Source organism: Agelaius tricolor, unplaced genomic scaffold (assembly GCF_023055355.1).
Source record: "Agelaius tricolor isolate 1412-34295 unplaced genomic scaffold, bAgeTri1.0.p SCAF_1, whole genome shotgun sequence".
Lineage (NCBI taxonomy): Eukaryota > Metazoa > Chordata > Aves > Passeriformes > Icteridae > Agelaius > Agelaius tricolor.
Genome location: NW_027269261.1, coordinates 72,631,144 through 72,659,089, shown reverse-complemented (window position 1 = coordinate 72,659,089; position 27,946 = coordinate 72,631,144). Strand labels below are relative to the sequence as shown.

At 37.1% G+C, this 27,946-nt stretch overlaps 1 protein-coding gene across 4 annotated transcripts in view; it reads right to left on the bottom strand.

The window, feature by feature from the left end:
- ATAD2B (ATPase family AAA domain containing 2B) overlaps positions 1–27,946 on the bottom strand; it is a 74,610-nt gene that overhangs the window by 36,088 nt on the left and 10,576 nt on the right. For 3 of the 4 annotated variants that reach the window (XM_071439912.1, XM_071439930.1, XM_071439921.1), the window contains exons 2-16: positions 22,808–22,962; positions 21,283–21,329; positions 20,120–20,273; positions 17,965–18,067; positions 17,323–17,431; positions 16,035–16,151; positions 14,914–14,989; positions 13,039–13,137; positions 12,010–12,121; positions 11,456–11,571; positions 10,497–10,671; positions 9,616–9,704; positions 8,684–8,843; positions 7,670–7,760; positions 1,531–1,842 (exon numbers count right to left, since the gene is read on the bottom strand). In XM_071439912.1, coding sequence (XP_071296013.1) covers positions 1,531–1,842; positions 7,670–7,760; positions 8,684–8,843; positions 9,616–9,704; positions 10,497–10,671; positions 11,456–11,571; positions 12,010–12,121; positions 13,039–13,137; positions 14,914–14,989; positions 16,035–16,151; positions 17,323–17,431; positions 17,965–18,067; positions 20,120–20,273; positions 21,283–21,329; positions 22,808–22,962 — 1,915 coding nt within the window. Of the gene's footprint in view, positions 1–1,530; positions 1,843–7,669; positions 7,761–8,683; positions 8,844–9,615; positions 9,705–10,496; positions 10,672–11,455; positions 11,572–12,009; positions 12,122–13,038; positions 13,138–14,913; positions 14,990–16,034; positions 16,152–17,322; positions 17,432–17,964; positions 18,068–20,119; positions 20,274–21,282; positions 21,330–22,807; positions 22,963–27,946 lie in introns of those variants that run through there. The other variant, XM_071439940.1, reaches the window with a different exon arrangement.

Here is a 27,946-nt window from a genome sequence, read left to right as displayed (position 1 = left end):
ATAGCAGCAAATTATCTAGTAAAACTACTATTTGAATCAACTTAAGCTTCCAAACTCAATTTGTTAGCAGTAATGAGCAATAATAAATAGGAATGCAAAAAATATAACCAAAGAAAATATTGTGAACTTAAACCAATTCTTCAACAAGAATGACAATCTCTAAATTGGGTGCAACTAACAGGTTAGCAGTAGGCAGAGACTTAAGCATCATAAATAACTTTCAGCTGAAGAAGCCCAATAGGATCTAACTGCAGCTGCAAGCCAGCTCATTTCCCTCTACCCACCACCACATGCTCCCAGGACCCATCTCTGGCCAACTCCAACACTTGTTAAAACCTCCAGATACCCCGCAGTCAGCAGAAAACACATAAATACATCATTTTTGGATGAGTTTTCTGGCTAAAATGGTTTAACAAAGGACCTGAGGTACTCAAGCAAGTGGAAAGATAGAGTAAAAATGCACAGCTGGGCTGGAGAACTGCAGCAGCCAGCACAAGGATCGGCTTAAGCTGCCTGGGCTGCAGGCTGAAAGCATGCCCTGGAACAGGAATGAGAGGAAAGTCACGGCTGTCACAGATTTGCTTCATGACTGGGCTGTTTTCAAGTTAATCACACACAACCCCAAGCGCAGTTTAAGGAGCTGGGGGGTAAGAATGATCCTAGATAAGAACAGTAGACTATATCAGAATAAACAGATCTCAAAGCCAAGGTATCTTGTTCAACATTTAACTTCCAAGAAATGACCACAGTAACTATTAAAGTATGTCTCAGAGAAGAGCTGGGTAGAAAGACCCCAGTACCTATTGACTCATTGCCAGCCAGTTGGTCACAGTTCTTCTTATTCCCTTCCTCCTTGGTGCACTCACACTGCTCCCACTGCAGCAGGTTTCTGGCATTCAGTGACCCCTTACTGAGTGGATTTTACTCACTAATTCAGCAAAAAAAGCCAACTTGACAGAACAGCAAATAGTTCTCTACTTGCTAAGCTGACAGAATCAGCTTGGAAGATCAGGAGCGGATCAGGCCAGTTCAAGGACATGGAAGACTCAGGACTTTCTTCTAGAATCGACACATGACCATTACATAGGCTCAGGTACTAAGCTGCTGAGCTGTGAGCCCCCTAAAGCATCTGCACCACTAGCAAGCAAAGGACGTGGGATAGCTAACCATTGTTGAGGACAGGAGCACCAATTTCAGGTCCTGTTACACTCAGCAACATTGTCTGACCTTTTTTTTTTTTTTGTTCTGACCTTTAATTATGCCCATCATTTCTTGTATTTAAATTGCAAATTATTTGTGAGTTCTTTTTATGGATGGCCCTCACACCTATGGGACCTTGCTCTGTATAGGTCAGATCATTAGGTTCTACAACAACTTGGAATCAGCAAAAATAATTATGCAACATCCAAGCAAAGAGTACTTACACCCTAAAAACACCAAAGGAAATACACACCAGACTTAAGGCTAGGCGGAGAAGCTGAAATCCCTGCAAGCTGAAACAGCATTTGCAAAAAAACCCACTCCCCATACCTTCACTTTTGTCAGCCTGGCTGAACTCAGCATGGGGGAACACTTTGTGCAAGACCTCGAGGAGCTTGCTGAAGGTGCGCTCCAGGAGCGGCCGGATGACGGGGGACAGCGCATGGCCCGAGGAGGTGACGGCGCGCTGGGAGGCCGGCACGATGTTCTGCATGGCATGGTAGAAATCCTGCGCGCTCAGAACCACCGAGGAAACGTCCAACTGCAGCTTCTGGCTGCTCATGTAGATCTGGGGGTAGCGGCGTCTCAGGGCAATCAAGGCAGCCTCAGTGCAAAGTGCTTTTATGTCAGCTCCACAGTACCCTAGTGCACACAGAAACACAAGCACCTTCTGTGAAACAGCGCTGCTGTGCCACGCCTGCAGCAAACATGCATCCAGCTACAAACAAATCAGGAATATTTAATTGTCAAGGACTACAAAGCATCTAACAAAAGGCATCGGGTCATAATCTGATGACAGCGCTGTATATCAAGAAATCAGACATGTTTATAAGGTATACTAAGAAACTAATTCCACATGGAAGTTGAAATCATGTCCATTTTCACTATATCATTTGGTATATAGTGTATTTCCAGTCCTGGGTTATAGGTCTGTTATTGCTCTTTCTTTTCCCTTAATATTGTCTAACGTATGTGTGCAATTTTAACAGGCTAGTTCCTCTCCTCCTTTTTTCCTTTAATACCTCCACATGAATATAATCTTTAATAGCAAAGTAATTTTGTTACACTGAACATCACCAACTTTAAACTTTTACAGTCTGAGAAAATGAGCAGTATAAAGAAAAATGTTTCATGAGTAGAATAGGGAAGAGACAGAATCTCATGTTAAAAAAAGCATTACTCTGAATTCTTGGAAAAATGTTAACTTCTACTATGAAGAGAAATGTTTCAGACTTTTAAGAGTTTCATAACTTTACTAATATAACCAAAGGTTGAAATTAAAATGCATTAAAATTTTAATTTAGCCTATCATCATAAGTATCTACAGGTGGCTACCTATAATTGCTTAATCATCATTAGTGAAAAACATAGATCTGATAATTATAAAATACAGAGAGACTTAATACCTCTGAGTCTTCTGCAGTACTAATGGTTTGGGGTTTCCCCCAGAGCTAGAAATTAGATTTCAAGTTTTTCCATCTCTCTCAGCAAGACCCATTAATATGCCTCTGTATTTTGAGGGACCATAGCTCCATCTTTCAAAAACTGTAGAACAGTATTCCAGTGAGAAAAGTCATTTAGAGAATAAAGAGTCACTATAGGAAAATGTGTTGCACTGAGGTACTGCCATATAAAAGTTCATGGGTTTGTAATGAAGTGTTTATAGAAAGTAATTAATCAATTCTTTAGTTAATTCTCATTCAACTGTTGTTTTACCAGACTTCCTCCTCCTCACAAAGTCTTACATTACTTGCATTTTTTCTACTCTATTTTTGTATTAAAACCAAGGAGGGCAGGTTTAGATTGGATATTAGGAAGCAATTCTTTACTATAAGACACTTGAACTGGCTGTCCGAAGAGGCTGCAGGTGTCCCATCCTTGGAAATGTCCACGGCCAGGCTGGACACAGCTCTGAGTGACCTGGGATAGTGGAAGGTGTCACTGTCCATGGCAGGGGATTGGAATGAGATGAGCTTTAAGGACCCTCCCAACCCAAAACATTCTGTGATTCTAGGATTGATCTTTTGGCAGCACCAGGTTGCAGAACTGAGGCCTGCCTTGCTTCTCTCTCTTTAGGCACTGATGTTCCTTCAGTGCTCCTGGCACATATATTTTTACAAGATCCATACAGAAATAAGAAACAAAGGTGATTCCATATACAGTGTTTAAAAATAAAAAAGGAAGCAAGTAATATGGAGGACTGTAGACACTTTTCCATCCCCATCTTTCAGATATATTAATTTGGGGGATAATAATAAAAGATACACACTTTTCAGCTATAAAGGTGACTTAAATTGGATGAGACTTCAAACTGCACCTTTCTTATATATATGTGAAAATAATTTTAAAAAATTAGAAAAACAAAAAAACCCCAGATGGACAATCACCATAAATATTGGATAATTCCTGCAATTTTTAAACCAAGCTTTGCAATTTTATAAAAAGGTCAGTAGCTACTCTTGTATAAATTTGGTGAGTCCACACCATGACTGCTACCTAAAACATATGTAGCAATTCACATTCCCAAGCTACCTTGAAATAAATACAGAATACATTTGAAATATGTTCAGATATATCCACTATATTAATCAATAGACAAATAATTGTTTTCAGCACTGGAGTTATGTTATAGGGTTTTTTAACTTTCATCTAACATGGAATCAAAACTATACAGGGACACCCCAACCACATGAAACTATTAGACAGTAGCTACTGGTGCATCAGAGAAACCAAACCAGGGTTCTCAATTTTGCATTGTTCTTTAGGTATCAGGTATCAAGTTCCCATTTAAATTGGTCCACTTCTCATCCAAAAACCACACTAGATTAAACAAAAAATGAGTGAGGGGAGCACTAAATCAAAGCTTAAATCAAAGATGTGCTGAAGATAGAGAGCACCATGAATGCCTGTCACCTTAGAAGCTAGTTTAGTATCTTTGTGAAAAGATTCAGCAGCTCAGGAGCCAGATCCTTCCCAACTTTTCTATTAACAAATGCTGTAACATCACTTTCTAATAGTCATTTTAATCACCGCTTGTACATCTCCAAAGAATTGCAAAATTAGGAAATAATAGCCTGTAGCCTATTTTTAAAATTAAATTCTCAGGTGATCAGATGCACAATTAGTCTCCATTTCTACCTCTCATTTCTCAGGAGCAATTACATTTGAAGACTAATAATTGGTGTCTCTTTTGAGGGACTCTCTTGTGCATACTGTACATCCATTTCAGTGACAAGGAAACTGCAAAAATTCTGTACCTTGAGAAACATTAAAGAGCTTTTTATTGCTAAGAAGCAAACGCACACTGATTAAGCAGAAGAAAAACATAAGTGAAGTATTGTCAAAACAAAATAAAATGTATCATGCCAACAGTAAATAACCTGATGCAGATTTTACCCAAATTGACACTGTAATATAAACTCAGGGTTCAGTGCATTTGCTTCCATTTTTAAAGCATCTCAGGAAAGATGTTCAATTTGCCAAGTGAAAGGTACTGGCACACCTCAACTTAGAACAAAATGAGGATTCCTGTCAAGTAGCCCATTTTCTTCTACCCAGCACCATCAAACTCCGCTGAACATTTCTGAAGTAAAACTTTCAAAGAGCAGGACAGCAAATAAGTGGATTCCTACACAGGTTTCCAAAGAATGCACTTTGATCACCAAAATTTTCCAGCCACCTCTACTGTGCAGAAATTGTGCCCTCTTTAAAATGTCTTCTGCCTAAAACCCACCCTAAACCCCACAACAAAGTGCTACTGAACAGGGTGAAGCATTTAGGTAAACAATTTTGACCACTTTATGTTGTGCAACTCCCTACAAAACTCTCAAAATGACTGCAGGGAAAGAGAGTTAGCAAACAACTCAGCATGATGACAGAGATGAAAAATAACTACAAGGTTTATTTTAAAGAACTGTGAAACACAGGAATGCTAATGCCAAAATCTCCCCCACCATTATTACATGAGGATGGGAATGAAAAATCTAAATGGTATCATAATTTTGCCACAAAACACTCCTGCAATAATAAGCACAGAGTATTTTTAACAAGCATCTTCAGCAGAATAGTTTGTTTCTTTAAAATTTTATTAAATAACATTATTTAAATAACCCTTACTACATTGTAAAAAGATTCATCTGCAAAATGCCAGATGGAGGAATTCACACTTTTTCAGTTGCTAGTATGTTTTGTTTCCTGCAAGACTGAGTTTATAGGTAAGTCTCTCTAGCTACAGAAAGTTACCATTCCAAACAAGGGAATAAGCATGAGAGATAAGATGGGATTTACAAAGTTAAGAGTATCTGGGACTCATCTCCAGTAAAGAGAAAATACATAGTAATTATGTGTATTTACTGAAAGTACTAACAGGACAGAAGTGTGTGGTCTTCTGAGCAATGCTGTGCTCTCCCCAAGCTGCTTCGTCTCACACACACTGCAGTCATGAGGCCATTCAGGGAAGTGGAGTCTTTAATTCTCACATACATAGAAATCCACTAAAAGGTTGTAATCCGTAACACCTGGGACAAAAATCAACCCTCAGGAAATAACCTATTTTTTGCAAGTCCTGGGGCTTTTCGCTTCCAATTTCCTTCTAATTACACCCCTGGATCGTAAGGAGTTCTGAGTTGCACACAGACCTGCTTCCCAAAAGGCATTTGCTTTGGGAGTATTTCAGCAGTTTTCTTCATTAGGATCCAAAAGCTTGGAGTTAAGTGTTGCCAAGGCTGATGAACTGGAGAGAGGTATCAACCATGCTGTGCCAAAAGCTTGCCAAGTCTAGCAGCTTTTACGTGGGGAAGAGGGGGTGTTGTTTTTTGGGGAGGAAGGTTGTTTGTTTGTTTTTAAAGAAAACTTGTGCACAAGAGAAATATCAGACTGGTATAAACTACATCACAGACATACATGTGTGCCAATGAGTCCCATTGGTAATGGCCACAAAGAATCTGGAAAAGTCTGTTTAAATCTTCATTGCAGATTTCACATACAGAAACGATGAGGCACTCTCAAGGTGAAGAAGATACACCAGTCTTACTTCAGCTGTTTTGAAAATACTTTGTAATACTTCAAAGATTTTCATCTTGGATGTATGGAAACACTTAAATTCCAAGATACAGACTGGAGACTGTCAAGTGTACAGTAGCTGGAGAGCAGGAAAGCCAAGGAAAACAGAAAAGGATGTTTCTTTTTGTTAGCTGACTTCCACAGAACTGTCAGGCTTTATGGAGCACAAAGAATGTCTTCCAGTCAAATGTACAAATGGCTTTCTCTACTGTCTGAAATTTTAAAATACTGTGTTCTCAATGAAAAAATACAGTGAATTTTAAAAGAAACATCTGTGGGCTTTTTCCCACCTATTCCCCTCTCTCCCACTAAGCAGCACCACACGTTTGCACAATTCAAGCAGAATTTACATGAAAGGCGTTTGTTGTGTGCTGCTATACCCAGCAAAGCTAAAACTGGAGTTTCCTGGATAGTTATGTGCCCTCCTCACCAGAAGATGTTGAGGTGTTTGTGCATCGAAAGCAGAGGGATGCTGCTTCCGTGAGAGGTGTCCCTGCAGATGAAGAGGATAATTCGGATGTACTGCAGCTGACTGAATGGACTGATGTTCAGTTTAAAGTTCTTACATTCCCTGATGATGAATTCCAAAGCACAGATATTTCAATCTGCTCTTTGTCTGAGAACTTCAGTGCTCATCCAAGCAGATGACTTACAGAGGATGTATCTTTGCATGCAAGTTGTTGAGAAGGTATTGTAATGTGTGCTTTAGGGTCATTTCCTCTGTTAAATTCACTATACAAATATTTGGGTTTGTTTCTGATTAGATTTAAACAGCAGGCTTATCTTGAACAACCAACCTCCATTCAGTACAGCAGGTCTTTGTGAGCTCCAAAAGTGTATTTAATGTATTCATGTTGCGGTGCTTTTTTTCTCCCCTACCTATGTCTACACTTTGAGGTTGTTCTGTGCTAGCAATCTAAAAAAAAAGTCATCTTTAAAAAAGGCTGGTTAGTTTGTTGGATTTATGTCAGAGGAGAGCATGTCAGTCAGTGAAAAATAAACAAAAATCAAAAACCCCACACACAAGTACTATTTTTTTTCTCAGTAAGTAGACAGAAAAAACCTAAGTCTGCCTAAGTCTCTTTTGTAATTTACCAATTTAATGGGAAGTCTACCTAAAGATTCCAATTCCAACTTCATTTTGCTTCTCTTTAAGGGTATGCACCTTATATAAGGACAGTGTTATCACAGAAAGGAAACGTGGTTGTATTTTCAAATGACTACCAGCTACTCATTTTGTGCTTTAGTAAGACAGAAACATACTTGTTACTACAAAAAGAGTATTGTTCAAAGTACAGAAGTTTAGAAAGGCAGAGATAAGAAAATCTTGAAACATTTAACATACCTTCCAAGTTTTACACAGAAGAGAAAGACTCTACAGTAAAAATATTAACAACATAACACTCACCAACACATTTTTCAGCCAGTTCTCCTAAGAAAAGATCTGACAATTTGGGGTTCCAATCCCTGGTATGAATTTGCAAAATGTGCTTTCGTGCCTGATTAAAAAAAAAAAAAATTAGATTAAAAAACTAGCAAGTCAAATCCCTATCATAGAAAAAATATTATTTGTGTGAATCTATAGTTACTTACCTGCTTTTGCATGTAACTGAGACATATAAAATGGAACTTAGCACTCCATAGTCTTAGCACTCCAAAGAACAAAGCTTTTCCCTTCTTTTTAATTTTGTATATAAACAGTACTTTTTTCACCAGTTACACATTTTAATTTCTGTTTGATCAACATTATTATACATGAACTGATCAAAACTCATCTTCTATTAGGAATTATCATAGTTTTATGATTTCATTTTTAATTACTGCACCTATGAGTAACAGGTTCTACTGTCAAAGGCCTCACCAATTAATAGGTTGAGTAGCACATCACATACACGTGAATCCCAAAACAATTTCAGTTAAAAGTTCTATAGAATTTAAATAAATCTATCCATATACAAAGCACATTTAATTTTAGGTATAAATTCATGAAGCATTATGGTTGAGTTTATGTAAATTTAGAAAAAAAAAAATGAAACGTTCCTGTTGCCTGCATTGTAATGCCTGGCTGTGCATCTACATTTTTTACATGCTTAGAAGTCTACAAGATTTAAAGTTATTTTGTTTTACCTTAAGTTTCCAGCCCCCAGATAGTTAAGGTTCATTATACAAATCCATAGTTTTGAGATAAGCAATACAGCTTATTGTGAATAATTTACCTCTGTTTAGTTTTAGCTATATCCTGAAGATCTGAAGCTCAATACAATTTCATGTATACAATCTGTTTGTACTAAAAATGCCTTCCTAAATGAAACATTCTTACAAGCAAGAATGAATATTTTTATTTCATAAGCTTGGTTGTCAGGCATTCAGATGTTTAGTATACTACAGATGTTTATTAATAAATCTCCTTTCCAGGTTTTACCTTCTTGTCAGGCAAGTTGAAAAGAAATTCCCTGTCAAAGCGACCAGGTCTCCTGAGTGCAGGATCTATAGAATCCAGTCTGTTTGTAGCACCAATTACAACTATTTCACCTCTATTATCCAGTCCATCCATGAGGGCAAGAAGAGTAGACACTATAGAGCTACAAGAAAGTTTTCAGAATAAGAAAGTTTTAGGAACACTGCAAGAACTTCTGCATTTACAAATGCAACATTAATATATTCAAAAGAAAAAAGCTAAGCTACAAACAGGTGCATAACAGTTTCAAGTCTCCTAAGTTCCACTGGCCTCCTGGTCTGCTGGCCCCAAATTTCTCTCAGCAGAGTGGAGGGATATGGACACATAAATACCACCACCTATAGAATGACGAGTACAAGTGTGTTGCCATACAGAGCACAGTAAAACTGAGATCAATAGCAGCCACAAAAAAATTCAGCCAACAGCAAACTGTTGTAAGAGATGTTCTAAAAAATGACAAGATAGCAACACAAGATATGTTTGTACATCACACCATTAAGAATTAAAGTCACAGGTGAGCTCAGTTCATTGATAGAACATTACAATTCATCATGCTAGAATAACATTTTTTCAACTGGTTATTCTATTGGGCTGGTAACAGACAATCTGTTTACAGCACAAAACAGAAAATCAAGGAATAGCTGTGGAAATACTGTAGTTAATAATGTGGTTGAAGGGTAATTGTCACTGCAATTCAATTCCCAGCAAATTACAGTTTGCCTGAAGGACTGAAAAGATGACTTTCAACACCAAAAAACCAATCTGTCCTTTCTAGTATAAGTGGGCTTCAGAAAAAGAAAAAAGCTTTCCTGTGAAATGAGAAAAAATTACATTTAAGAGTTTACCAAGATAATGTACCCTATACCAAGATAATGGCAGCATAGAAGAAATATTACCTGTGAATCTGATCTTGTCTGCTAGAACGAACTGGAGCCAAACCATCTATTTCATCAAAAAAGATTATAGAGGGTCTCATCAAGTATGCCTGGTATGCAATAAAAAAAAAAAACCAAAAATTGAATTCACTGTTAATTTCTAATTTATCCATCAAAATTGAACATTGGTTTCACTAGAAACCATTAACATACTAAACTAACACATATATTGAGACATCTTTGTTAGAAAGTGTAAAGTCTGAAATGAAAACTGAATTTCCAACTCCAGCAGTGTTTCAAAGCAAAGCAGAGTGCAGTCTACTTTGAGTAAGCAAGATGGCACCAGTGTACCAGTTTTACTGTGTGCTGGACAGGTTAAAGACAAACACACACCTGACACTCAGAAAACATGATCTTATCTGCTCATAATCTGTTTGTTTAGACAGCTCTCTCTGATAACTACTTTTCTTTGAGCTACTGCTTTACTGCTTTGTGTAACTCTCTGTTTGTCCAATCTCTTCTAAGCCAAAAAAGAACACTAAAATAGACACACAACCAAGGCAAGCATGCACTCCCCTCTGTAGCATTTATCTTGAACGTGTCAGTCAAACTCAAACTGTTTGTTTGACTGGTTGTTTTTTTTTTTCCCAATTTTTACCCAAACTACTTTGCTTCATTAATGAAGAAATCAAGAGACTTCTTCCTCTGAGTTTCCAGAGGAAGTAAAGCTACTGTCAGCATTCCCCTACTCTTTTCATCCAAATATGACATTTGGTAAAATCCTACTTAATTTACAAAAATGTACAGTTATTTAGTTTGAATTGGAAATACCTTTGGCTACCTAAACCACAAAACACAACATACAGAGAAATTATATCAAGAAAAATATATTTTCTTCTAACCTGATCAAAAAGGAGTCGAAGCTGACGTTCAGATTCACCAACCCACTTACTGAGACAGTCTGCTCCTTTCCTCATAAAGAAAGCCACCTTTTTGTCTCCTTGACTGCATTCATTAGCTAGAGCTCTAGCTACCAAGGTTTTACCTGTTCCAGGAGGACCATAGAATAAACAGCCCCTGAAGATAAATGGATCAACACAGTCACAAACTTATTTTACGTCTCCTGAAAAACTCCAAGTCAAATTTTATAATGAAGACAGGGAGCCTGGAGAAGAATGACTTAAGATCTTGTATTATTATTTTGTAGTAGTATTGTATTATTAAAATGTTGTAGTATTAACATGACTTCGTAAAATCTAAGTTTGTTTTATGCTTTCAAATCAGTAAAACTTTGATTTGTAAAGAACATTAATCAAAGGCATATTAAGTTTCCAAAGGATTCTTCTACATTAGTTAAATACCACCTCTTCAAATATTAGATTTTAAGTAATACCTTAATCAATATTTGCTACTTCTTTGGAATGAAGTAATTAAGTGACAAAAATACCCCCAATTTTTCAATTGACTTAAACACCATTTAAATCACATACCAAGATGCCTCATTATTAAATATTATAATCCCAGTATACTATTATTGAGAGAAACATCAGCATTTTCCTTGATTAAGTAAAATATTTAATAACATAATGGGAAAAAAAGGCAAGGTACTACTAAATAAAAGAAATGAGAATTCTTTCTTTAACCAAATCACAAAGTTTACCTTCCTCCCACAAGAAAAATATACTAGGTTTTTTTAAATCTTCATCCTGCTCATTACATATTCTGATAGACAAGCTGGGTAGCAAACATGTAAATCTATTCAAACTGTAAAACACTTCAGGGAAAGAATCAACCTCCTATGTGTTTTCAATTCCTCAGAGCTTAATTAAAAAAATACAACAGTGAGAGTAAATAGACCTACCTTGGTGGCTGAATTTTGAATTTTTCAAATATTTCTGGATAGAGAAGAGGAAACACTACCATTTCCTTAAGTGCAAGGATATGATGGCTCAATCCCCCTATACTATCAAAACACACCTTAGGGGAAAAAAAAAACATATTAAGTTTATATTGTAACTGCTTTCCACAAAAGCACCTTTACTTATAAAACATTTGAAAACAAACTAGAAAAAATATTGCATTGATCAACAGGATTTCCCTGAATTTTGAATGTGTGAAAAACCAGCTAAGCAAGTCAAGTCTTGGCTGCCCACATGAGGCTTATCTGGTTTGCAAGTTAACTGTGCCAGGGCTGCCTGGACATCTACAGAGATCCAGCCTAAGTCCCAGAGAGCAAATGCTTTGTAGTCCAAAGGAATAAGGAGACAAAAGCTTTGGTAACAATAAAATAAAATAAAATTTTAAAAAATCAGTGAGCTTTTTTATGAATTTACTTCAACATCAATAAAAGGCTGTGGAGAACTCTGATTATGCATAATTCAGGGAAGGAAGATAAAAAGCTCTAACAAAACCTACTGATTTATCAACAATCATTGGGTCAACATCAGCCAAACTCGCCCCAACTTTCACACGTTCCCGAAGGATTCCACTAGCTAAGTCTTCTGCTCTGAAGTTTAGAGGCAGGCACCTGTTCAACAATAAACAAACACCAAATAAATACTGCTTTCATTGCTTGGAGGTGAAGAAACAAGAGATTAAATGCCTTTAACTACATAAAGAGATAACCTTCCCAGACTGGTAAAGAAAACTAATCTTCTTTTTTTAATCTTGTAACTATGGTTATATATCTGGAAGTTCCTTAACATTTATGCATCCATACACATAATTTAATCTGAAGAACTAGGCTGGAGAGATTATTTTGATTGAACACAGAAAAAACAGTATTTCCTTCCTTTAAGCCACTACACAGATACTACATCAGGCCAACACATAGTTAAAGGGAGGAAGAAAGGTACTAGTAAGAGACAGGTTACACTCAGAACTACACTTCTGGTCATTGTACGTTGCTTGAATTCCTTGCAATGGAAAGGGAACAACATGGCAGACAGGAAGAGATGGAAAAAAGATGAGGGAACTTTTTTCCTGCAGAATTTTCCTACCTAGTATAAGTGAATAAATTTACTTATAGATCTTCCATTTTTAGATTACTGCTATATACATGTAAGGTCAAAAAAATGTGCATTAGGTGTTTAGAATGCATGAACTCTTACACAACAGGACGAGTGAAGAGCTGAGAGTACAACTGAATTAATTAGGACCAAGTTACACCAATTTTAACCAAGAGGAGTTGATTTTTATAACCCAACTGAATCAAACAGCTACTCTTATATTTCCATCTTTTTATCACTATTATTAATTATCTACTCATAAGGCTCCAAAACCTGAATTGATATATAACCATCACTCCTCCTAAACCACATCTGCAGGTAATTACCAGCAGAATCAAAAGTCTGCAGAACTCATAAAACACTATAGACTAGTTCTGCTTGTTTTCTCATAAATAATAAAATCAAACCATTCTAAAGACCAAGGATGTTTTGATACCTATTTCTTGCTCTGGCTATGCTTTTAGATTTTCTTCTTTCAAAACGTTCTTCATCTGAAGAGGTTGTATCGCTGCTGTGAATGGCATGCTTCTTTCTCCTATTGAAGTGGCAAAACAAACAGAAAACTCAGTCTTTTTTGCAGTGGAATGGCATGTGTTGGTCCTATAAAAATGAAACTGAAATGCTAAGTACAGTATTGTTTAGGTTTGAGATGCATGCAAATTCTAGCTTCATCAATATCAAAATAATCTGAGAGGGAAACAACAGCTCTTACTGCCACAGTGATTATCTGAATTCAACATGAACGTTATTAGAACAGCAGAGCCCTATAAAATGTGTGGTCCAGTCCATGCTACCTCAGCAATGTGATTTGAATATTCAGTCAATAAATTGCAATTGTACTTGAGAAAATTTCCAACTACTTTAGCCACCTCTAACATAACAAACATACTTAAGTCTCCTTACTCAGTTTGATGCTTCCTTTACATATTCTTTGAAAAAAATCCATACTTCACTAAGTATATAATCTCTTTTTACGAGGTTATTAATTCTGAATAGCAGAACAGGATCTCAAAACACCTTTACTTCTGATCTGAATCCAAGTAAAATTACTATCCAAAGTCTCAATGAACCATTTCTTATTTTAGTATCACAGTATTTCACAAAAAGGAGTATTTCAGAAATATTAGAGAATGTACATTAAATCTTCTGTACAAAAAAGTGTTGAATTTGATATCAGTTGAAATACTCAGCACTTTTGCATGAAGAAGCTGGTTACTAGTAAAAACTCTTGGATTTTAAGTGAATATGGTAAGCTGCATTATTTGTGTGAACATGACAGTGCACTGAATTAACTGTTTTTTGCCAATGGATAACATGGTCTATCAATTTTACTGTTCAATGACCAAAAATGAGATACATTTCAAAATATATCAAAGAGAATATCAAGCAATTGGGAAGATTTCTTATGACAAGAAGGTATAAAATTAGGGCCAAGTAATGAGCAGGCTAAAACCAAAGGGATAATAACTTTCGAACTCTTCACATATGAATAGTAAGTACAAGTACAAATCCAGATATTACCAAAAAAAAAGTCATATGCTCTTCAAGGAAAAAAAACAAACCACCAACTCTTATCTATATTACGAAGAAACTTTAGAATCCTAAGATTCAGCTATTATTTTATTTACTTTATATATTTTCACTATGCCATTAAATTGAGCAATAAGACAAGTTTCAGCTATGACTAGTATTCATTTACTTGGATTCTGCTCATGGACAGATTTGTCTTTTTGAAGCTTTGAGTAAGTTTATTTTTTAAAAAAATGTTTTAAGCTGTAATCTCATCTGTTTTGTTACATAAAGCCTACTGACAGTTTCCAAGACAACTTGATACATTCCAGACTTCTCTGACACAAAACATAAGAGTCAAAAATTATGCTTGCTAAATATTTTATTAAATTGTTGAAAATTCTTGCATGAAATTTGAACAGAAAGAAAACAAAAAACATTAACCTACTTTGCTCAGTTTTATAGAACAGAGAGGGGATATTTGTTAAACTGGTGCATTGGATTTAAATATTCAATATATGGCCTTATAGAGAAAGCTACAGTATGCCATGCAGAATTCTTTCCAGTACTTGTAGCACACCTGTTTCCATTCTGTGTAGCACAAAGCTTCTAGTAGATTTATACAGTGCCATGACACCCCTGTCTGGATGCTGATCAGGATCTGAATCCAGGATACAATTCAAGAGCCACTTACATGCGTGAATGAACTGTGCAACTAACTCAAGAATGGTTTGAAAATCAAAAACTACCAAAATGTACCAAAGGAAAGCAAACAATTACACACCAAAAGACTGACATTTACCTGATATGGCTTCTTCTTGCAGGAGATCTGTGAATATCGAACAGCGTATTTTCTCTCTTTTTTTGATGAGCTGGCACTGTAACATCAATTACAAAAGAATAACAAACTAATCTTAATGCAGCACAGAAGTGCTGGATTATCAATTTTCATCAATAAGGTTATCATTGTTTCTCTAAAAGCTTAAATTAAAGAAAGAATTGGGCAGGGGGCTTTGTCACAATCACCGTACTTGGCTTGATGCAGGCACAGGAATTTCATCCTCACCCTCCCCAAATTACTAGAGCAGTGTCTATGATAGCACAGAATGTAATTCAACCAGGGCACTATCATTTTGAGTTTATTTTCAGGACATTGAAGTCCATTCAGAAACCTCTTCAGAGCTGATAATATGGGATGTCTTGAAATTTCTCTGAACAAATAAACCACAGCAGTTCTCTATCAAAGAAATCATACTCTGTGATCCTCTGACTTGCAGAAATGGTTCAAAGCTGCACCAGGGAAAACACAAACTTAAAAGGAAGAAGCATTTCTTTACTGAGAGGGTGGTCCAACACTGCAAAAGACTTCCAAAGAAGTGGTTGATGCCCCAAGCCATCATAAGAGGCATTTGGGCAATGACCAAATAACATGCTTTTTGTAAGCCCTGAAGCTGCCAGGCTATAAGGCTGTAAGCCCTGAAGCTGGACTATATGATCACTGAAATACCTGATATTTCTCATTTGTGATAACTGCTACTATGCCATTTATGCACAGTTATGAATTAGGCTTACCACTCAAGAAGAGAAGCAGGCATAACAGTAACTATTTTTCCTATGCAATCACCTAATTTATTAGATTGCTTTCTGGCAAGTATTCTTGACCTAAACCCCATTCACCCCCAGCCCTGAGGCCAGCACAGGGTGGTATTTGCAGAGTTCAATGAGGCAGCAATGCCACCACCACTGACAAACTGACAGACTGTGTCTCAGTAGTCCTATCCACATGGTGAACCACAACAGGTCAGGGTGGAAATCACACAATGCCACATTCCTGTTATTCTGTCATGGGTGAGACACAGCCATCCAACAGCCCTCCCCATATCCATGGAACTCCTGCAGGTCAAGCACTGTCAGGTTCCTCACCTATTGGAGGGGCCTGGTATCTCTCAACAGTTTTTCTCTGTCTGAGATTATATGGCCGATCATTTTCTTCCCCCTCAGCTTCTTCTACTTCTATATCTCCATCTTCTTCCTGAGACTCTGTTGGGGGGTAAAAATATTTTCAGAACACTTCCACTTCATGTCAGAGCTACCTTCATCCTAAAAAATTAACTTTTTAATAGTCACTGAGAATTACTGCCCGTTTATTAATTAACACTAATTGTCAAATCAGTGGAAATTTGAAGGTCATGATAAATCTACAGCACATTGTCAAACTTCCTTCTAGTTTTTTACACAAGATTCTGGAAAGGCAAAAGAAAGAAAAATAAATGCAGTCAAAACAGCTTTAGTTTTAAAATACTTCAAATATCACTTCTATCCACTGTATTTTTCCTTCAATAACTATCCTTCAAATTAAGGATTATTCCTTTAGTCTCTTTTCCCATAGGAGCCTCAATAAATCAAATATTTGACACAGCATGAAAATAAGTACAACTTTATGATTCACAGCATCATTTTTAAACAAAGCAAAGAACACAGAAATACACTTTATATACCTTGTGTATAAAGGCACAACATAGATATATCTGTTAACAGGATCACAACTTCCATCCATGGATCTCAGAACCAGGACTGCATTCTTAGTCATTGGGACAAACCATACCTTCCACAGCAGTTTTAATTAAAAACTGAGATGCACTATGCTGAAACCTGTATGGATGCCTGAAGTTTAAGTAGGATTTTTTAAGGAGCCCAAGCATGATGCTGATCAGGCAATCAAAGTTAGGCACAATCCCTTCTTTCCTGGTAATTTTTGAACCCATTGACCAGTTTTATTCAAATTTTTAAAGGAAAGTAGAATTTCAAATACAGCTGTGCACCTACAAGCCTCCTAAAATGTCAGTGGACAGAAAGGAGACTTTAATTAATACCTTACCCCAAAGGAAGGATGCAGGCCTAACTATTACAAATTCTTTCTGGTAATTGCCACTCAGCACATGAGAAACACCAAGTCAGTTAGAACACACATAGTTGTAGACTAGACTCATGAAACCCTGATTTCCACCAGAGGATTGTTACATGGAATGGAAGGAAAGCTCCAATTACTTAGAATTAAGAAAAACAGAAGGAAGGAAATTAACTATACAAACATTTTGAAACCAGGCTTTGTTCTGCTTTCTGAAGTGCAATATATTACTATCTTATGGGAAGGATAACTTTGTTCTAGAAGTATTTTGGACAAGCCCCCACTATTTTTTACAACCCCTACCTTCTTCTTCCCCTTCTGTGGACACTTCATGGTGGTTCTGAATCCCATAGCTATTTCTTCTCAGTGACTTCCTCCTTCTTTTCACTCGAGAATACATATCCATGTTTTCCTGGAATAAAATTCACATGCATTTCCATCAGTAGCGTCCCATGTCACTCAGTATTAGTCCCAGTGCAGTAAATAGTGCTCCACACAATCTCTAGTCCTCAAGTGTTTTTCCAGCAGAGCTCTCCACAGGTAGACTACAAAAGCAGTCTCATATAATAAATGCTAAAGTAAATCTCTCCGACAGTACCTAGTCCACCTAATACAAAGTAACATCAGTATCAAGTTTTCATGAAAAAAGCAGATGACAGTCCCTGGTCCTGCTGCTTCCAGGCTACCAGAGTATGCTTCAAACCAAAGAACCACCACAGCACATCAGGAGAGCACAACAATGAATTTATCAATAAGGAAACAATGTAGTGTATATCCGCTAATTTAGTTCTGAATTTTAGTTCATCATGTTTTTTTAATGCTATCCACCGAAGAAAATCATAAACCTTTAGACAGAGCTATAGATAAATGTATGGTGTTTGCAAAAACAAACATGCTCTGCCTTGATATGACTTTTATCCAAGATCTCAGAAACTCTGCACTTACAAATTCAGTATCTGTCCACATCCGCAGCCGTTCTACCTCCCCAGATCGCCTGTTCCTCCTGATGTTAATATTATCCATTTCCTGCAGGACAGCTTCAGCAGTACTAAAATATATGCAACAGTTAACACACACAAAAAATCAGTCTTTAAACAATGCCATGCAGAACTTTGGACATAGCATTCAACATCTTAAGTTGTCTATCAATGAACTACAAACCTAACCATAATAAAATTGAAAGAATATAAACTAATAAGTATGTAAAAGAAGAAATGCTGATGCTATTTAAGTTTGGAGTTCAAATTAGAGAGTAGTATTTTAACAAATTTTTAAAAATAATTTGGCTCAGTATAAATTGTAGCATATAAATCTGCAACTGCTGAGACATTAGATTAGGTGTCAGGCAAGATTAAATTTGAAAAATAAGAAAGTAAAGCTTTTCACCTATATAATTATAATAATGGGAATGCATTTAATGCCTCCACCCCATAAGCTTTACAGTTTCTTACCCTGGCCTCAAAGAGACACTAGAAAATATAGGATTTTTATTAAATCAGTAACATCTAGAATCTCATAATTCAGTATTTGACCTCACGATCATTTCTCGTTTACTATTTAGCCAGCATTTTCATTATCTGGAGTATTTGTAAACAGCTGTCAAAACAGCAGTGGTATGTAAGTGATAACCCTGGCCAAGATGCTTCACTGCTAAAGAAGAGAACAGCACAGTATTAGCCAGGCCAAGTCAATTATTTGGCCACCTGTCCTGAAGACCATGTTACTGCTCTCCATGGTGATTAGAGTAGCTTTTAACTGGAATTCTGCTATATTTGGATAATATTTGTACTAAGACAGAAACCTTCATTTCCTTTTTTTCAAGCTGGTTAAAAGTAAATCTAAAGGGTCAAAGACTGCCTAGAAAGAAGACAGTGGAAGTTCTGGTGATGTAAGTCAGTAAGGCCACACTTTCATTATGAGAGCTCCTCTCCATTTTAAATAATTCTTCCAAAATATCTGTGATGAGTGATAGAACCATTTCAAGTAAAATCATGCTGCAGTTTGCTACCAAAGAAAATAGGGTTGGAAGGGACCTGGAAAAGTCAACGTGCTCTGCCAGGCAAGAGCACACTACAGAATGATTAAATCATTCCTGACAGACTTTTGTCAAACCTGTTCTTAAAAACCTCCAATGATTATGGGACACACTGTTACCAGTAAAAGCTCATATACAGACTTCAGTACCATGATCTTATCAAATTACAACCTTCATGGTAGACTTTTCCCTACTGTTGATGAGAAGAGGAAGATTCAATTGCAACTAGAAAAATATATGTAACTCAATATAAGTTTGCACACTGATACCAAGTAGCTACTGAGTAAGTCGAAAAAAAAATTAAATTAATAAAAGATTCAACAGAATACATTTAAAAATAAAGATCATACTTGACAATTAAATGTTTACATCATTTTCCAGCTCTGGAGAAAGCAGTCTCTCAGAGGTGTGACTGCTAAAACCTGTTTTACAGGTGGGAAGATCAGGACATATTAAATGACCTGCCCAGGGCTACAGAGAAATAATATTTCAGAAAAAGCATTTCTGGCTCCCATTCCTATGCTCAGACCAGACCGTGCCTCCCTGACCTACTTTGTCTGCACAGTAAATGTCAAAAAGTGACACCCACCCTATGTGAATTATTAACAAATGGTAAAAAACAAAAACAAAAGAAAGCTACAAACTTTTGATATTTTATGATCAAATCATACAAGCAAAATCTAGAATGCTTCCAAGCACTGCTGCTAATCACCAATTTACATGACATTTAAGGTATCACTACATAAACAGGTTACCAAGAAACAAACTAGGGTGTGGATTTACAGCACGTCAGGCACTCTGCAGTAACTGCCAACACACAGCTTTATCCAGGTGTAAGGACAGAGTAACTTACTCCTCAATGAAAGCCTGGGAAGCTGCTCTGCATTTAGAGCATGGACACCATGGCAATCACAGCACAGACCCAGCTGTAACTCAAACCACAGTCTAGCTTGTCTCAGTGCATCCCCACAATAAAACACAGACATGGCACTGGAACACAGGGGTTTCTAATTTAAAAAAATCATTAAGGTGCTTTGTGAATACAACTGTAGTATCCCCACATACCTGTTTACTAGCTGATCAAACAATAAACTCTGATTCAAAGTTTCAAATCTGTTTTTCCTGGACCGACAACTTTTTCTGACTTCTATATCTCCGTTTATGCAAGCATGGTCCCCATCTCCCTTTTTTTCCCCTCGAAGGGGGTGGCTTTTGAGAGCTAAGAGAAATTTGTATTACTACTTCAAAATGCAGGAAACAACATTTTCACAAACAAGAATTAATAAGAGAATACTTATCAAGGACAATAAACCAAAAGTTATTAAGCATAGTATGAACTAAAGAACTGTATTTAATTCCTATCAAAGTTATTTTAAAAGTTACTTCTGCATATTCAAGCTTGTTTCCTTAGATGATAATCTTATTTTATGATGAAAATTTGGCATTCAATTAAGCATTCAATATTTTTAAGTTAACATCAATACTAAAATGCACACTTGGCCCACAGTTTCAATTCTTAGTCTTTCAAATATAGTATCAAAAGACCAGATACAACATACTGACTTCACAAGCAAATCTATACCAGCTACTCTGTACAGTGCCAAACAAAGAGATCCCACTGCTAATTGTTCCTTAGGCACCACAATAAATAATAAAATACCAAATAGGCCTAATGAAATAACACTTTACATAGAGTCAACACAAAATTAAACAAGACAGAACTGATGAAAAAGGGACACAAAAGACAAAGTGGTTTTAGCTGAGATAAGCAATGAAATGGCAAGTTTGTAAGGTACAAGCTTTTAAGAAGACTGTTCAAGGTAGCAGGAGCTGCAGACAAGGCAGGTCTCTCTAAAGCAATAGAGTTAAGTAATGTTAAGAACCACAAAAGGCCAAATTTCAGATGAGCAAAGAGACTAAATTAAAGAGACCAACTGAGAGAGGAAGGCCAAAATTAGCTCATAACAGTAATTTGGGAATTAAGGAAAACATCAAGATCATGGCCAAGAGGTCTGAATTGAGAAGAGAAATGGATTTTCATCTAAAAATGTTCCCCATATCCACAGAGAGTATCCAAGATGGCAACAGGAAAAAACTGAGCAGCTTTTCTGGTCAAAACGGTCAAAGGAATCAGTAAAGTTATCAAAAACATATGCCACTGAATATCATTGACATAAAACTGTTTAATGCAAAAGCTGATACAAAAAGCTTTGCTATAATTTACTTACATAAGCTACGTCCATTTGGTAGTGCAGCACCAGGCTGAGAAGTTAGCCTATGAGACAATCAGACATACAAATAACATTAACATTCCTTAGCCAAGCAAAAGGCACACAGTGAAAACAGAACTTTGACTGTAAAATGCTCAATGATACTCTGATTTCAAAACCTTTCCAAGACAAAGCCTTGGAAGAGTCTACTTCATGCCCAACACCTTAGTAAGGACAAAACTGCTCAATACCAATTGTATGAATCCCCCCAACTGTCAAAGCACCTCTTTGATTAATCTCCTTAATCCTTCTTCATGCCCTTATGCTATTAACTCTCTCCTTAAATTTCAGAACTGAACCTTGGTATAGCTCTCCAAAGGCAACCATCATTCCAACACTTTGGATAAATCAGTAGAAGTAACAGAACTTTTGGGAAAAGTCTTAGTGACTGAAGATCACTGTTAAGCACAGTGCTTTGGATTGTGGCAGAAGAACCAACATAAAACTTCAGATGCAAAGAAATGTCGCAGTGGCTTCTAAATGAGCAACAATATGATTTTCAGTACCCTGGCCAAATTTCATTTGACACAATGATCTAAATTCTCCCAGCTACATTAAATATTTCTTTTTGTATATTGACATTTCTAGGAGCTCCAGTACAAGTCTACTCTTACAAACAAAAGAAACAGAAGGTGCACAAGTTTCAATACATTCCCAATTACCATGGCACATTAATACACTAGATTTAATTCATTCTGTTTTAAAAGAGAAAAATAAAAATAAGAAGAGGTAAATCTATCGTGAGATTTACACAGCTTTTAAGCAAACTTCATCCTAGCAGTCAAAAGTGCAGTAGTGACTTACAGTCACTCTTACATACAAATCATTTCAAGAATGATTTTGACAGGTACATAAATATGAAATACATATCTACAAAACAATCAGTATTAACTGAAAGTTCATGGATCAGGAACATACTGTGTACATTGTCTCACAGTTACCTGTAACCATGTGAGGAACCTTATGAATACAACGATGCTTTGTAAAATACAATGAAATAATTTATAAAATAAAATTAATTACTTCTGCTTCAAGTTACAAAAATGTGGCAAGGCTGAGGCTATATTCAGTAAAATTTACTTACGAGGCTGAAGAACAATAGAAATAAACTTGACTGTTAAGCATTCCCTAAAGATGGTAACACTGATTCCCTAATTAAAATATCATGTCTTCTTATAGCTTGAGTACATAAAAATACCAATTACATTACTAAATTTGGATGCATCAAGAATCCAAAATTCAGACTGCATCTCAAATAAAATTACTTTATATTTTTTGTACAAATATGCATAGAAAGGAAACAGAGATGAGACAATTGATGCAATCCACATTCCTGGAGTCTTAAAATGAAGAAAATTTTGTAAAAATAACATGTTTCAAAAGTACACTCCTGAGCTGCAGCTGACTACAGAACTAGCATAAATGGGATAACAACACAGAAAAAAAATTGGTATAAGTTCTTTCTTCTTTTGGCACCAATTACCTGGACTGTCCAGTTGAGATGCTCCATTCCTCTCTCTGCCCAGTACCGCGTGATTTTGATTTGTCTTTGCCCACAGGATCAGCATGTTTTGAGGTACGTTTGGCAGGAGGAGATATGTGGCTATCACTCAAACTAGCATCACTACCTTCATCTTTCTGAAAAGAAAAAAAGCATCAGATCATACTTACTTGGCTCATTTGCAGATATCCTTACAGAAAAAGGTTAAACTTCAGCTCAGTAAAAGGAAAGTGTCTGTCAAACTCTTAGTGACCAATTTGTGTGCACTATTAAAAGTGTTTATTCTGAAAACATTACCAGAAACTATGAAAATATTTCATTTCAAATATTAAACTTCTATAGCAGTTTTCCTGATTTCTGAACAAGTATTGTTTGTATAACTCGTGTTTTTTATGTATCATACACGACACTGCTATTCTCACCTTACTTGCCAAAGAGCTAATAATGCCATAAAGAGAGAAAAGGACTGTGAAATATTAAGATACTTAAAACCACAGCAGTTATTTATTCTGCTGATGTTGTTTTTGTCTTTAAAAGGCTTAAACAAACACTCTTCCTTCCTCTAAGAGTTTTCCAGTACCTTGTTCTACCCATCAAACTGCCCAGCACATAGCCAGGAGATGTCCAACATGTTTATTAACAGCATTATGTACATTAACCACATTACTCTTAACATCTTTTAAAAAGCACCTAAACAGTACCAAAAGGGGCCTTTTTTCCATTGCATTTATCAAAGGTAACAGAGACAGAAACTCAAAGACAGTAGCAATGTACACAAAAAATAGACAGACACTAAACTTCAGAGGATCTGCTTCTATTTAGGTGAACTACCACAACAAAACATAAAACCAGGATTCTATTAACTACAAATTTTAGCTCATCAAAACAGTCTTGATGCCATTCAGTGGGACCCTGGGCAAACCTCACGAAGTTTAACAACTCCAAGTGCAAGGTCTTGCATCTGGGTCCGGCAAGCACATCCCAAGCACAAGTACAGGTTGGGTGGAGAATGGATGGAGAGTAGCCCAGGGAAGAAAGACTTGGGGGTGTTGCTTGACAAGAAGGTCCCCACATTGTGCTCCTGCAGCCCAGAAAGCCAAAAGTGCCAAAAGCAGCAAAATGGGCAGCAGGTCAAGGGAGGGGATTCTCCCTACCTATGCCCCTACTCCTGAGATCCCACCTGCAGTCCTGTGTCTAGCCAGGGGGCCCAGAACATATGAGGGACATGGGAATGTCGGAGCGAGTCCAGAGAAAGTCACAAAGATAATCCAAGGACTGGAGCAGCTCTGCTGTGGAGACAGGCTGAGAGAATTGGGGTTGTTCAGCTTGGAGAAGGCTCCAGGGGGATCTTATAGAACCTGCCAGTAACTAAAGGGACTCTAAGAGAGCTGGAAAGGGACTTTTTAACAAGGGCGTGTATTGACAGGACAAGAAATGGTTTTAAACTAACAGATGACAAGTTTAGGTAAGATATGAGGAAGAAATTCTTCCCTATGAGGGTGGTGAGGCCCTGGCACAGGGTGCCCAAAGAAGCTGTGGCTGCCCCATCCCCAGAAGTGTTCAAGGCCAGGTTGGATGGGGTTTTGAGCAACCTGGGATAGTGGAAGATGCCCCTGCCCATGGCAAGGGTTTTCAAACTAGATGATCTTTAAGGTTCCTTCCAACCCAAACCATTCTATGATTCTATGATTCAAAAACTAAACATCCTTTATTGCAACAATAGAGAACCAATTTTCAAATATTAAGGTCCAGGAATTGTCAGTAAGAACTTGAACTATGACAAAGAGATAGTTTTACTTAAACACAAGGAGATAACCACAGAAGTCCCATTTGTTCATTGGGCTTAGTAACAACAACAATCTGATTTGTACTCCAGATACTTCAACATCACATGTCACATACTCAGAAAATTTAATAAAAAGGCTTATCTTTTAAGAGAGGAAGACAGAATAACACAGCACAGTATTTAGAAAGGGAAATCCAAATGTATGGGTGCAGTTTGACAAGACAGCTCAGCACCACTGTGACACAAGAAGAGCCCATGCACTCCCTTGCCTGACTACACAGCACCATTCCAACCTCCTTGGATCCTCTTCTGATGTTTCTCTGATCCATCCATAAACCCGACCAGCTCACTGAGCTTCAAAAGTTCACTTTCCTTCTTTTAGATGGAATTCCTACCTTGTCGGTGATCTTAATCATTTCACTGAGGGATCACACAAGTACAAAAGATGATAACTACCACCATTTCTAAATGCAAAACACCTGCACCCTGCATAGCCCTACAAAATACATGGGCAGCACCTGGCTGTTTTCTATAACCCTCTGAAACTACAAAATACCAACTTTTTACAGTATTTTAGTAGCTTTCATATTCACTTCTGAACACTGTAAGTATTTGTGCATATACTTCCTGCTTTATTATCAGTTTACTTGTGAACTTAGAGAAATACAACCCTGCTCAGGTCAATTTTAGTAACTACTTTCCAAAACTACACAAGCTCCCCTGTGAAGGACAGAAGCAGAGTTTCAAGGTAAGCCACAGAACCAGCTTAAAACCGGCTAAACAAGACAGAGAAAATGAAACTAGGAAAGATGAAGCAGCACGTAACAAAGCTTTACAAGCAGTAACATTAAAACTATTTGCCAGCAGTGAAATTAGTAATGCACAGGTTCCTGTATTCCATCTCCACCCCTTTTCATGCAAAAAGCCAAACTCGTCAGAGTCCCCTATCATCACCTTTCTCTGCATTTCCTCCAGTGCCTTGCCTCTGGTCCCAAGTCTCAAGTTCAGCTAGGATCTTGCTCTGTCAGCTGGCAGTTAAAACAAAATACTGACAATGGAGACAAATTCTGCTACTTCAGGTCTCCCTCTGCTACAAATATTCACAAAATTCATAAAAGTTGAGTATCTTGGAGAACTCTAATGCTGTCAAATGAACATATGCTGGCAAATAGCTTCAGAAACTGGAAAAGCAGGCTGTCAGTGTGATCACGTGAGTGATCAGTTCCTTGCAGCTGCCTAAGGAACCAGACTAGCAATTAAGGGGGTTATTTAATTAGGTTATTCTTTGTTTAGGCTATTATTTTCAGCTGAGCCTCACTTGCCTGCATATTAACTCTATGCACAAACTCAGCAAGTACAAACCAAGTTAAATCTTAAGATACTGAAGTCCAAATACCAACCTATATTGGAGTACGTGCTATGTAAGATGCACTAACACAGAAAATGTTTTATCATGAAGTAGTGACAAAGCTACTATAAAGTTGAAATCACTGAAATTTTAAATACATTACCAAGAATCCAAGCTCCATTTTCCAGTTAACAGACAATTTTAAAAATTCAAGCTCTGGGGAATGAAATCAGACTACTATCCAGAACCTTCACTACCCACAGTAAAATACAGACATAGTTTTCATAACACTCAAGAGATTATCCAAACTGGGATACACTAGAACAAGGAAGAAAATTAATTTCAGTTTGGGAAGCCTTTACAGAGAGCAGTCTATCCACTGCTTCCTCCCATTTATAGCATAACAGGTCTAACGATTCCACAGGAGTCAGCTTGCTCCCTCAAGGAACTGGGTCTCAAACCATTTATACCTTTAATGATTAAAAATAGCACTTCAGTTTCAACCCAGAAACTTATTACTTCAGATTAGATATCATGAAAATGTTCTGGGACTAGAAAAATATGATACAAGCATCAAACTTAAAAATTAAGAAATTAATAATGCAATTGCAGAAGTAGGAACCAAGGCACTGCACTCAAAGCTCCTAATGAAACACTGGCACTGAAGCAAATGCAACTCACACGCTGAGAGAATGCAGAGAATATGAATTAATAAAATCTTAATCATGTCAGAAATTGCCTTCAAGCATACCAAAGCAACAAAGAAAAAGCAAGCAGAGAAAAATGGAAAAATTACTTTAGATAGTGTCAGAAGATACAAAGAGAGAAACAAAATTTGGTGCAACTGCATTGATCCAACAGAAAAGAGAGATCCAGCAAACTCCAGCTGGGATCCAGAACAACCAGAACCACCTCTTACAGAAAGCACTCTTGCTACAAATCAGTAAGGAAATAACTAGCATTAACAGGATACCATCCACGCTCTAGACTGGCAAAACACAGTCTTATCTTTGGATTCAAAAGCAAAATGGAATGTGACAGCTGAATGAATACCACAAATCAGCTGCTGAGCTAAGATTCAATTTAGGCAGAGGCAGGGGGGGCAAACTGGTAACACACCTTCACTGAAGGCACTTGAACGATGGTACTGATATATCTAGAAACAAAAGTTAAAATAAATAATAAAGCAAGAAAACATATACAGTCGCATGTTATCTCTATGCTTTCTCTGCTTTGTATGAAAAGGAGAAAGACAGAAACACTGTTTAATACCTATCTATGAACAAGCTACAAACACACTGGTATACATTATTACCTGCAGTCTCTTCTCTATCCATCCCTAAATTTCAAAACACTAATTTGAAACTAACAGTTTTATTTAAAACATGTAGAGTCCTCAAGTTTTAGAAAACACAAACTAGAAATCCATTAATAAAACTGGCCTTTTCCTTCTCAGTTTATCCTCTTAGAACATCAACTATACCAGCACAGTCTTTCAGCAAGACTGAAGAACACACATAGCAGGGCAGTACTCACTGACAGTGCCTTCAGGTATGTCACAGGAAGCAGTTGGCTAAAGCATGACATTTGATTAATTCCCAAGTTAAAATACAAAGATTACTTAGCATCTTTGAAGGGAAAGGGGGGGGGGGGGGGGGGGGGGTGCTTCTTCTGTTTAAGTTGAATTTCCTGGCTAAGAGAATAACCAAAGAAGTCTTCTTAAACTGCTGGTCTGAACACCCCAAAATAATCCTAATCCAGTAGTCTTGGACACAGAGAATGAGTACAAACCATCTCTACCACTGGCATCTCCAAGCATGTGAACACAAGTTCACAGAGTTCTCAAGTAAGAGATGATAGAACATTCAAACCACAACCACACCTTGCAATTTCTGAAAAAGACTCTGTCTGGTTTGCCACAGGTTCGTCTCTACACAGACACAGGCATGCAGACATGAATATCTGAGTTATTCACCATGGTCAAACT